This window comes from Macrosteles quadrilineatus, unplaced genomic scaffold (assembly GCF_028750875.1).
Source record: "Macrosteles quadrilineatus isolate MER2022 unplaced genomic scaffold, UCM_ALF_1.0 Scaffold_1__1_contigs__length_201487025, whole genome shotgun sequence".
NCBI classification, from domain to species: Eukaryota; Metazoa; Arthropoda; class Insecta; order Hemiptera; family Cicadellidae; genus Macrosteles; species Macrosteles quadrilineatus.
In genome coordinates, this window is record NW_026542594.1 from 163054933 (window position 1) to 163069628 (window position 14696).

Below are 14696 nucleotides of genomic sequence, written 5' to 3' on the forward strand. Positions count from 1 at the left end.
TATTTACTATTTCAAAAATTTTTTTAACACCTAAGTGAGTGTAATTTAAATATCAAGTCCACTGGAAGATTAGAAATTGTCTTTATAGTATTTTAATTGTTTTATGAGTTAGCATATCTAGGCTCCAAAAGCAACTAACTTTTCTCAGGATCGAGCCATTGACCGTTAAAAAGCCATTCAAGGGGTTTTGATCAATCTACCAGATAAATTTATTTGAAAAGTACATATTTGTCATTGTTAACTAAGTTGACGGCCACGGAGAGATTTTCATCTTCTGATTTTGTTACCTGCCATCAAGATTACGAGAACCGATGTTTAAAGTCTGCTGATATTCGCGTTTCAATTTATTTCAGGAGCCTTCTTGCCAATGGCTATTTGTCACAAAGATGGATCGGTCGAGCCAAAAGAGAGAAGTTAAACGTGGTGGCGTGTTTCCTTCCTAGCCACATCAATTTATACGTGCTCATACGTCTATACGTCTATACGTTGCCGTGTTGCCTATCAAGTCATTTAATGACTTGCAATGTATTACGTCCTTATATTCTTACAAAAAAATCTTTAATAAATTGTTTAGTAAAGATCAACTTGATGTACTGAAACATGAAACTAGGTACAATGATCAATGCATATTTTCCTTCACTGCAATACCGTAAAGATTTTTAACAACAGTTTAATTTTTACGCCTATCAAAGGGTATTGAATGGGAAACAAAATCTATAGCTTAATAACTAATTTAATACGATTGTGTTACAATGTAAAATGTGTTTTTTTGGTGATTATATTTTAAATTTTAAAAACAAATACGGAGAAAGTAGTGGATGTAAAAAAAATACTTTTTGATAGGCAAGATTCATCCATGTACAAAGTGTATGTTTTTTAGACCATAACAAACAGATGTTAAGTTATGTTAAATAAATTTCTGGATTTCAAATTAAATATTTTTTGAATAGGCGACAATAGGGAATTTAAAATTATGAAAACTCAACCCTGGTATGTTAAACAAAATCCAACCAAAACTTTAATCGAGTGAAATAATTTCTGCCAAATTTACTGTTTTAGAATATTATATGTTTGTTTGAATTAAATAACTAAAATACGACCTTTGTGTAATATTGTACACAAAATGGTATTTGTGTGTTAATTGCAGAATATCAATTAATAGTGTGTAGTGACTAATGGTTTATGTGTTGCGACAGTGTGTAGTGGGTTGTCGCATCCCCCACTACAACTCTCCACCCCTCCCTCTCCAACCTAGTCCCCCCCCGTGACCAACACGCATCTCATAACTGCCCTGCCTATAAAAAATAAATAATTCCTACTGATTAACTAAATTCGTATTGTTTCGTTTCAAAAACAACATTGACGCTACAAAATTGAAGTATCATATTGAGCCCATAGTATAATGTCGTTTTAAATTTTGTATCGTGTCATAAATTATTTTAGTGAATCAGTAATAGTTTAGCAAATATAGAATCTTCCATTTATTACTAACTACACTGTCCATACTTTGGTTAGGCGTACCTTCATGTGTACGCCTAACCAAAGTAGTTTGTACTGAAAATAATCTATTGTGCAAAACTAACTATATCAAATGAAAAACTCAGAAAAAATAAATGTTTTTTGGTTTTGTAGTCAATAATCTTCATTTCTTACAAAATTGTAACGAAGAGGACAGTTAATTATTGTCTACTTTTTTAAGTACAGTACCTAGTAGAATTTACCCAAGTCATCCCTTTTATTTGGAGACAAAGTGTTCGTTTTGGTGCTCAGTGGGGTTTGAACTTGATAAGAGATACCTTCATAAATTTGTTCCGAACGCATTATACGCTTGCCTAACTAATCTTGGCGTATGAAGCTGAGTAAAAGCAGCTCCACAGATATTTCAAATCATTGTGTGCGGAAACCACACAAAATTGCTGTAGAAATTAATTTTAACTTTAGAAGGTACGTTCATTGAAAAAATGTGGTCATTGAATACTAATTGTTCAAACAACATCTGCTTCAAGAGGTGTTATTAAATATGAATATAATATTAGTTGAGAACCTTAAAATGAAGGACACTTAACACGAACGATCAACATAATACGTGCGAGTTACCATAAACGACGAGAACCGTCAAAATGGATTATAAACCGTCGATGCTATAAAAAGAGGCTTCCAAACAAATGCACTCGAAACTTATCTGTTTGTGGTTTATTTCGAAACATAAATAATCCGAAGTAAAACGAACTAATCAATTAAATAAAAGGAGTTGTCTTCTGTTGGAATAAAGTTTTTTGTTAACAATTTACTAAAGTTTTGAAGTTGAGTTGGTTACCAGGATATTTAACTAAATCCCACTGTCTGTTTTATTGGTTAACGGTTTATTGAGGAGTAACTTTTATTAAACGAATTCCTGTTTGTTCCAGTCCATTTTTATCAGTGGGAAATGGTGGATTTTATCAAACTCTTGGCAATATTTTTTGTTTACGATATTCGTGTAACCAATTTTTGCAGCCAGTTTTTACTGAAATTGGTAACTACTTCATAGATTCCTTGTAAACAAGTAGGGGCTCCTCAAAGTAGTTTACTAGGCCCTGTTTTGTTTAATTTATAAACACCTATATCCCCAATTCTTGTATTCCATTCGATACATTTGTATACTGAAGACCACCATCTATCTATATATTATAATCCAGACAAATGACCTCAACAGCAATGTTGTTCTAATCAATGCTGATCTGCACATTTCCCTATGCTGCAAATTGTGTGTTAAATTTCAATCAATAGATGTCGTGCATACTAATCACACATTTCGATGCAGGAAGTATATTAAGTAGTTCAATTATAAGGGACTGAGTGGGATATATGTTTTTGACAGTCGAGTAAATTGGTATTCATTGTGCAGTAGGTGTTCACCAACTGCGAGCAAATGTTTATGTAGCACAGATTATGAACATTGTCTTTGAACACTGTTTATTCCCACTGAATGTTAATATTCCAAAAATACTTCTATTTCTTAAAAGTAGAATAGGTTTAATATCAAATTAGTTAACTGTAATCAAAATCCGAGTGTTTGGTAAAATTTAGGAGACAATGCTGTCAAATATAGTTGCCAACAATATCTGTTAAATCTTGTCACATATACAATTAAAAAAATTAATTCCTCAGCGTAATTGATGACATAAAACTGGCGTAAAATCATTAATTGGTTTCATAATCCTACAGTTCAAGTTACGATTTGAATTGAACAACTTGATCTAGAGTTTTCGTTCGTGAAACTTAGAGAAGGAACCAAAAATTTATAAGACGGAATTTCCAGGCTAAGTTAATTTCCACCGCCTTCCATTAACGGTCTTGGTTGGTGAGTATTTTTTCCTCAAACACAGTTTTTTGTAATTAATTTTTCAGTTTCAATTGTTCATAAAAAAAAAACTAGGTAAACCAATCTGAATAAGGATTTTAAAAAGTCATTCCCGTATGCCATCTTGTTTCTGATGTTGATTCTACACAGGTTGTACAAGGTTCTACAAAATATATTTGAACCTTCTTTCTTTGTGAGAACTACTAACCAAAAATAGCCTTGACCATGTTGTTAGCTATTAAATCCTTTTCTCCAATTATTTACTAAACAGTTTGAATTTGTACTTTAATTGAGCGTAAACTAAAAAATGTCTTAAAATCCTATTTTAATTTACTATTTAGTAAAACTGTGTCAAGTTAACGTTGATATCTATGTGTCGTGGTCTTGACCAATTGTATGAGTGATGGCTTTTATAAAGAAAGTTCAAAATGTAATTCCAGCTCGACGCGTGCTTTTGACAGAACGTTCTTAGGTCTTGAGCGAACTAAAGACCCACGCTTTGCTCCTACGCTTCTCTGGTACTCGACCTGGCAAACATCTGAGCAGTGTGTGAGTTGCTGCTTGAATTTTATAGCTTCATTACAGGATGTGCAGGAAGTAGTGTTCAAATGATGTGGGTGTTTTTGTAAAGAGCTTACTGGCATATATGTGATCCAAAAAACGTATGTAAAAGTTCCTTTATCTTCTTTGTTTCTCTGAAAGAGTGTGAACTCTTGTATTCCACACTAAACTAATTTCTCGTACTCTGTTTTACAGAGTATATAAAACTTGAAAATTTCAATCCAAACTCATTACTCGGTGTTATAGGCCTACGTTTGGTTGAATATCGTCACTTAATTGCGTTGATTTGATTGTTAATAGTGCGCTTAATTTCTTGTTCTCAAGTTTGTCACATAATCTTGCGTCTATATTGTCTTAGCTTATACACATAGATGACCCGTCCGACCTGACTAAACCATGTAATTAATCCACATTGTTGATGTGCTACTTGCATTAATTACTTGCTCCTATGCAATCAAAGTGACATGGGTAATATAATAGCAATAGTTAAGCTGTAAACTGCATCTCCTGTATTTTGATAGAATGTATATTCATTATTTTCTTAGTTTTAAACTACGGACTTAAAATACGCAGTATAATAAACCTGCTCGGATGACTTTCAAGTCTCAACGTAAAATAATGGGATAAATTTGAACCCATAAAAGTAATTACTTTTTCGCCAAAAAGGTGATCACTATTTTTGTTTGTAGCTCTTGAAAATGTAAACTTGTTATGTAAACCAACAGCTGTTCTGATCCCCGTCTCGCCCTGCGTAGGACGGGATCACAGCTAAGTACAGTATGTGCAACCATAGATTAAACATACTTCCTTCTTAGTATGTTTACATACATCCTAAGGGAGTATGTTTAATCTATGGTGCAACTATTGGTTGATGTAAGAACAAGTTTCTTTATTCAATTATTCATTGTATTACAATTTGTTATAGTAAATGCCAATTTTATACATATAATATGTTGGTTATAATTTAAGGAGTAGAGTAAAGGATCGTAAATATAACATGGCCGACATCCAAGATAAAGATATTAAACCAGAGGGGTCGGTTCAATTATTGAATTTGTGGCTTGGCAAGATAAAGAACGGTTCGCTGTAAATGGGGCGATTCATTTGAGGGGGAGGTTTATCAAATAAGCGGCAACTTCTTCGTCTGCCGCAGGTTCATAAATACAATCGCCCAGTCAAACCTAGTTCATTGTGTAAAATGTCTTCAAATTATCGTTAGACTTTGCCTTAAAAAACTTCTTAGTCGTTTGCGAAACTGTATTTTAATTGTTTAAGAGTCATTCATTTTCACTCTCTGATACTTGTCTTAGTTTTGACATCTTCATTCGATTTTAACAAAGGGGAAAACGATTGTTATTAAATTATAGGCACTCATCTTTTAAATTGTTTGAAAGATGAAGGTTCATATTTAAGTTAAAAGCTTTCGACGGGAGACTGATTTTCGAAGTATAAGATTCGTTTTGAATTAGGCTCAACATACCTAACGGTTAAACTCAGAAGTTAGATGTAAATATCTCATAACGTTCTTTAACATGTACCAATAATCCATGTTGGCTGTATTTTTTACGCCCTCTTTAAGAGTTGTTTTTCAAAATATAGTGTTTGCACATTATTTTTACCATGTTATATTTTCATTTTACTTTGATCTTATCTAGGTCAACGGGACTCCGATCAAGTCCGTTTATGGTTCTTTAAGATCGTCTCTAAGCAAATGAATAAGTAACGATGAAGCTAGCTGGTTACCTTAATAAAATATAATCCAACTTTCAAACTCAGTAAGAAATTCCAATGCTATATTTTAAATGGCCGACTTGGCTATAACTACAACAAGTCCATCCATCGCAAGGCCTCGTTGCGAGCCAATCCTAACAAAGTTCTTATAAATTAAATGACATTTGTTTACACAACTATTTTATCAACAAACAATTATATGAAGTTCAATCTATCTATGGCCACCAATTCCTTCCGAGAAAATGTGTTTGGTACCATTAAGAACGAGGAAAAAGGACAAGATAACCAATGTAGTTACTGGACTGAAATCACCTGTGTTCCCTAATACTGAACGGGGTCCTCATTTATCCGCTCTTTTATCAAAATATTTTCACAATACAGTATTATTTTCTAGCATCAAAACATGTCGTGTTATTATCCTTCCAGTGTATTTAAAAAGGGTGATTTGGTGACCATTTAAAATTATTTGATCAGTTTATTTCACATACTTAGGTATCAATAGTAACCTAGGTAGGTATTGGGTATAACTAGTATCTAAATATATAAAAGGCAAAGCCCTCACTGACTCACTCACTCACTCACTCACTCACTCACTCACTCACTCACTCATCACTAATTCTCCCACTTCCCATTTACCTAGCAGGCTGAAATTCGGTACACCAATGCTTTGGGCATTAAATAGGAAAACTAAGTAGTTTTTGTTCTGATCGGGCTTTCGGGCTCCACCCCAGTTGCTCTGGAGTTTCCCATGTTAACCTTATGATTTTTCATATTTAAAAGGAATTAATCAATCTTAACAGCTGTTTCAATTAAACAAGTTGGTTCTGTTCTATGATGTTCAATAGCATTAAAGTTACAAGAATTAACAACAGGGTGCAGCACTATTATTTTTTGTTATTTATGACAACAGCTAATTTGCAACCATAAGGCGAGTGAGCGTAGTGAACGAACTTCAACCTGGAGGCGAGTTAGCGTAGCGAACGAACTTCAACCAGGACGTGATTGAGCCATGCGAATACTCATGAAGTTAAACGGGGCAAAGCCCGCGGGTACAGCTAGTGTGTGATAAATCATTACGTCGTTAATTTCGAAATTTAGTCTCCTCTGCACCCCATGACGTTTATAGTGTAGAGTTTATTTTTTCCTTTTCATAAAATTGATGATTGTAAGGAACCAAATAAAAAATATTCTTCTTGAGCACAGTGGTGTACTCTGTTTAAACAGTAAACAAATTTCATTAGTAACAATTTCGTAATTTTTAATTACTCGATTGTCTGGTGTGAACGTGTGACGTGTGACTGTGTGAGTCAACATCAACATCAACAACGGACGAGTTGACCAGGGAAGCCTTGTGGTGCACCTTGCAGGGACTTAAAGGGATTCCTTGAGTCAACAAGGTATACGGGGTGCTAATACAGACCCACACAGAGATATGCAACAATTATTGTCAATATCCTATGCAAACATCTTAAATTTCCCTAAAAAAATCAGCATTCACTAACATAACCGTGTTTTATCTCGCACGATTCCATCTTCGTCAGACAATGTAGAAAGCCGCGGCCTATTTAAGTTTCTCAAATGAAATTAGATCCGAACTGCCAAGTTGTGTAATCAGATTGGCAGTTCTGATAGCGAAATTTGTTCGGTGTTTACCGCTAAGTTGCGCTGGGTCGGAGTTGGCCAACTTGGGAAATAGAACCTCTTTAGGTCTGATTTTTAACGGTGTGGAACATTCGTGATAGAAGTTAGCGGATTCTTTTCTGAATCTATTGTCTTTCACGAAGTCGAGTAACAAACGACTCTGTTTACCAGATTTATTTGGTACTTGGTAGTTTTAAGTCTGAAATACGAAATTTCAAAGTGAGTCACAATCTTTTACAGCGAAATTTAAATTGCTCGCCAACCACCGATTTACAAAAATCCCTCTAATACAAAGTTTTTGTTACCCAACTTTTTCTTTGAACAGAACTTACTGGTATGGAACGCTGATCTGTCACTTAAAACATAAGAAACCCCTCCAATCCGTATGCATTCAAGGTGTGTTTTACTGCACCGTTTACTTTGATGTATCAAAAGGGACATCTCAATCTTTGAAACATGCTCTCATTTCGTATACTATTGATATACAACCTATGAGAGAAGAGATGATAGCACGTAACACATTTGTAGTTTTCCAAGTCCGCTGGGACAATGGGTGACATCATTACATATTTCTCTTGCCATTCTACCAATGGCGGTTGCCATTCTGCGAATATTAAGGTCTATTAGATCATAGGGAGATGTCCGTAGGACATCCTAGCCTTAATGTCTGAGATAGACTTGGGCTATGAAAATGAACTGGAACTAATTGAGGAGAAGCAATGAGGTCCATAGACACTTTGTAATCGTACGTTTAACCTTAAAATTCTAATACAGTACTTTATCCTCTCTAGATAGCTGGCTACAAAATAAAAATATTATATTGCTTCGTGCATGAAGATTGACCACATAGTAAATATTTGTGAACACATATTGTTTTTCTCTATACAAACGGAGCAGATTCTTTGGACATCAATATCTAATGTTAAGGATATAAACACGATTTACTTGTTGTTTCAATATTTTACAAACGTAGTGTGTAACCCATGTTTCCTTGTTACAGAGGAGCTTTCTCCGTGGTACGAAGATGTGTTCAGAAATCCAGTGGCCAGGAGTTCGCGGCGAAAATAATCAACACGAAAAAACTCTCTGCGAGAGGTAAGTACGATTTAATTCTTGACTACAGTTATATTTTTTTCTACTTTAATTTTGCTAGATCAAGCCACTCATGTTATGTTCTTCTAATTTAATTTACAGTGTAAGTCTGATCCTCAAGTTAATCCTGATTTTTAAAAGAGAACCTTGTGTAACCTGAGTCTTAATATCTGAAACCAGGTATAATTTTAATTCGAGTTATGTATTGAATCTGTGTTTTGTTATAATCTTTCATAACTTCAACCAGGTTTAGCGCCTTATTGTAATTTTTTTATGGCTTTTTATCTATTTATCTGGATTATTATCTAGCATCAAAATATAGATCAGCAGAACGCTGATAATATAATTAAATTTTGAAGTTTTAAAGTTATTATTAAAGTATTAGCATTAATTATACAGGCAAAATATAAATTTGTCTCGGTGTTTACTCTTTACATACGTTTACATACAAATTAACATGTTGATAAATTCTAACTCTAATGTCCGCTCTTAATTATTGAAACAATAGTCTCTGTACAATAAAAATTGAACAAATACCGAGTTAAAATATTTTCCAAAATTCACGATTTTTAATAGTGACAGGGTAGGCAATGTTTGAGATTGCCCTTTTAAAAATAAATTTCTCGTATAACTAATTTACACAATTTACTCCTAGAAATAACTTGTTAGTAACTGACACTTTCTCCTTATATTGTTTTAACATTGCATCCCCTATATTATGTTTCCTATTTAAAATATTCGAACAATTGTTGTGTGTTTTAAATAGTAGAACGTTCCAAACTTCATTTATCTCCTCAGGTCCCATTACGCAACTCCCAGTTTGGTGGACCATCGGCTCTGGACCTTTAACAATGTTTCGTAACATTTTAATTGCAATTACTCTACTACCAACCTCAAACGTATACGTTGTTGTTTTTATTTTTCATTTAGTACCACGCTAGGATTGTCCGTTAGTCGTTATTGTATTTTCTCCGTAAACCAAAAACCTTTAAACTTTTCGTTTAAAGGATTGCAGACTAGATTGTATGTTTCATATCGATGGATTGCAGACTCCAATTCGTGTTACAATTTCAAGGCAACGTTACTTTATAGCCATACAACACCTTAAACTGGAAAAGTTATGAAATTATAATAATGCAATAAAATTAAATAAAAATAGTTATTTAAAACATATAATGCCAAAACGCTATTGAAACGAAATAGTTATGGATGCTGAAGTTGTCATTATATTCATACGTTCTTGCTACATACTTGCCTTTCATTAAACGAATCCAATTTACCAAGACGTTTATATTTTTAACGAAATGGATTTTCTTCGTTATTAAATTGTTAATTATGTATTTCATACTTTTACGCGTATACATTTTTAGTACTACGTGTAATTGACTATAGAAATTAAGAACATTATGAAGAATGCTGTTCCGTTAATAGTTTATTCTGTTTGTTAGTAATACAGTACTAACATTGCACCCAGTATAATAAGAGAATGTTTTTTTTTTACAAACCATATTATTTTTTTATGTGAAACCCTTGCACACTAGAAAAATTGATTTACGTTTTGCTGTATGCTTTATCATGGTTTTTAATGTATCTAATATTAAAATCTTCTTAAATCATTTTTTGAACAACGAGTTACGACGCATTTTAACAAAGGGAAATGAAACTTTGACCATAAAATCATAACTGTTCTCATAAAGAGGCCTCATATTGCTTGTTTATAACCTCTCTAATTTGATTAAACTCTGGCCGCATGGAACTCCCCACAGCATTTCCAAGCCGATGCATGTGGGTTCCTTTATAGTATCGTTTTACAAAAGAAAATTGTTAGACGTTGTCAGCAAAAAAATCTTATAAAAAAAAGTCTTATATATAAGTAGGTAGGTAAAAGTCAGCATTATATTTAGTTGGTAAGATATGATTATAATCGTTTCTCAACTGCTTTCGCTGTGTGTTGTTTGGTTTGGAGAAAAACTTAAACTGATTTAGTATGGTACTAGAAGAAAATAATGAAATATCACTTTTAATATGCAGCCGATGTTATGATAAAAGTTCGTATTTCGTTGCAAAGCTGTAAGAGGTATATGTAGGTACTCGTATATTCAGAAAGTTTGCCAGTTAACACTAAATAACTTCTTGATCAGCATTGTACGTGTTATTAAATTTACGGAAAATTAATAAAAGATACGTCTAATAACACTAAAAACATATATTAAAATTGCGAAATCATCAATAGGCGAATGACACACAGGTTGGGTCTGATGATTGGAGTGTCCATTCGAAATCTATCACCACTTGTATCATCTTGTATGTATATTTATCAACTTGTGAGTTAACAATATAAGCGTAAATATATGTTTTAAGTTTCATTAGACGTATCTTTTATTTACTTTCAGTTAACACTTAAGTAATAATAATAATAATGCACGGGAATGTTACTATGATATATTAATATTTTTTAAACGTTTTTACATTTTGTACATAGGCCTATGTGATTTAAAATACATTTGCACATTTACTCCTGAGCTCCTGAGGTCGTTAGAACCAAGTTGTTTTTTGACTTCGAAAAATTTATTACCTTTGGTATTTTGCTACTTTCATAGTCACGCCAAACCTTTCCCTTCTTTGCGTCCTGAGTCTTCCTAGAAGGGAAACTCATTTTGGGTTTCATTTCTACACCTTATTTGTTATTGTATTTTCAGTTCTATTTACACAACCATACCAACGTATTCTTACTTTTTCTAATCTCTTAATGTATATAGTTTGTGCAAATTCGTGATTTTTTTTTATATAACTCTGTCCTTTCTTATTCTTCAAACCTTGGAACGAAAAATGTTTTTAATTTGTTTTGAACTGTTCTTGTAGTACTCTAATCTGTTGTATATTTAGCGAAGGAATCAATTATAAATCAAATACTTGTGATTTTCGTATACTGTATACTATTATTTTACAATAAGAAAAATACAGGGTGGTAATAAAGTCCGAAGACAGTTAAATATTTTAAAAAATAATGTAGATAGACCTACAATACTTGGTACAAAGTTACAGAGCATACAACTTTATTTTAACACATATTCAGTGATCTAATAACTCTTCAGGGGGACGGCCCACATGGAGTCAGGAGGAAATCTTAAATAGAAGCAGAGGTTGACATGTACATCAAATTAAAGGTATTTACTAGCAGAATATACTGCCGCAAATTTGAACTCAAACGGACAACCGAGCCAAGAATGACAGTTGTTCAAAGATTCATTTAATTTGTATTGCTATTACACGCTTACTCCTCAGGGGGTACAGCAAGAAAATTGTTAACGTAAGCATAGGTCGATATGCACATCAAATTAAAGGTCTTCACTAGTATTACAATGCCGTAAATTCAAGCTCAAAAGAACGCCTGAGTAAAAAATGGCAGTCGTTCAAAACTACAAAATGGCAGATTCAAGAAATTTTTGAATGGCTGCCATTTTGCGCAGGATCAACCTTTTGAAGTGCGGTTGGCGGCATTGTATTCTACTAAAACATACCTTTCATTCGATGTGCATATTGACCTATGCTTCCATTTAAGATTTTCGACCGACTCATTGTGGGCTGTCCCCCTGAAGAGTTATTGGATCACTGAATATGTGTTAAAATAAAGTTTTATGCTCTGTAACTTTGTACCAAGTATTGTAGCTCTATCTACATTATTTTTTTAAATATTTAACTGTCTTCGGACTTTATTACCACCCTGTATAAGGCAGACAACATTACTTAAGATTTTATTCCTGATGAAAATAAAATATTATTCCTAATACGCTTTCGGAACAGCCGTAAACGATTGGCTCTGTAAAATGTTTTTATAATATACTGATCGTGACATCTCGACCAAACCCTGGTAAGAACCGCTCGGCTTTGTTATAAAATAGACTTTGGCTTGTTGTTTTTACAACTTTTGTATTCGGTTGTAAAATATTGTTTTATACGTTAGCTTGGTTTTACAGCAAGGTCTTGCTTGCAAGTATTAGTCAAGTAGTGTGGTTATAGATATGATGTTTTCGCTTGAAAAGAATTTAGAAAACTTGTTAGCCTATTTACATAAAGCTATATTACGCATTATATGCGTAGCAGCAAAACTATCTGTCGTGGAGATATTTTCCACCATGAAAGATCTATACTTTTCTCGTTTTATATTAATCAAAAATTAAAGGATCTGATACCTCAAGGGTGGTTTGATCAATCGATCAGACACAAATTCAAATACCAATCTAAAGTGGTGTGTCTCTGTTATCAAATAAAAAAAAACATTCTATGTCGTTTGGTAAGGAAGACAACATTTTCCTTGGTGAGCGTGATTGTAGAAACTTCAATTACTCGTAAACAAAATTTTTTGTTAGGTTTTTAAGGGGATTGTCACAAATAGGGGAATATCAATTTTATTAAGGATATAAAATTTGTTTGCTGACTATTGTTTGGTAGATAATCAAAACTTCGTTTGGAAACTTCAAATGCGGTGACGTGCCAGCCATTTTTTTGTATAGACAAATGATCAAATACAGCGTTCATAGTTGGGCGTATACTTCTTAAATTTAAGTACCGCTCCACCAAATTTGCGGCTTTCTCATCAACTAGAGAAATCTCAAGTTTCATGGGAATTGTATCCTCAACTAAATTTCCGAGGTTAAATAGCTACGCAGTAATATATAGCCATTCGATAAAGTAATGGTTATTTGGAAACAAATGTTTGACCGGGTACATTCGATATAAATATAATATTCATGAATGACACATGCGAACAGTCTACGGGAGTGTGGAAGTAGAAGAGTGAAAGGGTGGGCTGGGAGGTTACCCTCTCAAAAATCAATAGGGGCGGCTGCCGCTGCTTCCCCACCAGTTGCATGCATCGTCGGTGCCTGGCCGGCGCTCGGCGGCGTGCGGCCCAGCCCCTGTGTGCAGTGCACACAAAACACAACACACACAAAACACAACACACACAAAACCCGGTATACACTGTCGATCAATCTCCTGTTGCATAATTGAAACCCACTTGAAGCTCAATATCTGGAAAATATTCATTGAATTGAAATTTAAAATAATAAAATAGAGTGAACCAGTCAGGACTCAGGCTTTATAGGTTATAAATGCCATGGCTGAGAAGCTTTATGTAAAATAATGTACGGATACAGGTTTTGGTTAAAGCAGCCTGGAACACTGTTGTGAAGGTGAAAACACAATATTCAAAAGTACAACTATCCCCTTTATATTGTTTTAGTTACACTGTTCAATAGATAGAAAAAATGCGATAACTTATTAGGTACAAGAACGACTAATTGTGTTAACCTCTTTCAACTTGTACAAAATTCATTCAAATTTAAACAAAAACATTATTAATACGATGGTATTGGGATTTAAAATGTTATTCATGCATGAAAACCCACGTCTTTTACCCAAACGCAATTTTTAATACAGTATTTGTATTGTGTTTATTTGAATATTTTTAAAAGTAGAAAATAGCGTATGAGTCAATGTGGTATATAGCCGACAGTATTGTTAGCTACAAACTACATAGGCCTACCCATGTAAAGTTATTGTATCCTATACCAATCAGTAGGAATGACAAACATCAGAAACCTAACACTGATAGATTATAGTATTATAATATCATAATATAGATAATGGTTACGAACCGTCAAGCGACGGCGAATTAGACTACTGGATGCACATCGTCACTACAGTTAGGAAACAGAAAATTTTATTAAACTTATATACCAACGACTCTACTGTAATTTTCATTGAGTGCTATTTAAAAATACAAAAATATATAATCAACGATTCCTACTTTTTTGACCAAATTTACATAAGTTAAAAACATGTGTTAACTACTTGAAGACCGTCAAACATACTAAATGTGAATATTGTAACGTTAGATGTTAAATCAATTTGAAAAAAAATGCTAAAATGGGATATGTTTCATGTTAATGGCAATGAAATGATTCGTGTGTTTCGTGCACCGTTTGTCGTAAATGCTGCATTATTAAATATGACAAGAACCTAATCGATCAATTGTAAAGTCCGTAACTTAAAATGACGATTAATGCGATCGATAATACACACTGGTTTGCGTTATTTAGTCATTTTATTTCAGCTGATGAATTTGTCTAATAGAAATGTGGCAAATGATTTTCCCGAACTAGTTTAGTTTTCGAGGTACCACTTTTGGAGTCATACAACCAAAATATTCTTTAAGGCGCATCGTTTAAAAGAATATGTAAATATTTAAATAATTATTAGAATAAATAAATTTAGGCCTTTGCAAATCTGTACAATTACCAAGTTTAATCAGTGTTTGTAATAC

General features: G+C 33.4%; 1 protein-coding gene across 12 annotated transcripts in view; it reads left to right on the forward strand.

Annotated features, from left to right (window-relative positions):
* The window catches only part of LOC128988713 (calcium/calmodulin-dependent protein kinase type II alpha chain), a 194549-nt gene that overhangs the window by 90888 nt on the left and 88965 nt on the right, over window positions 1–14696 (forward strand). For all 12 annotated transcript variants that reach the window (XM_054410287.1, XM_054410314.1, XM_054410348.1 and 9 more), the window contains exon 2: window positions 8277–8371. In XM_054410287.1, the coding sequence (XP_054266262.1) occupies window positions 8277–8371 (95 nt within the window). The remainder of the gene's footprint in view (window positions 1–8276; window positions 8372–14696) is intronic.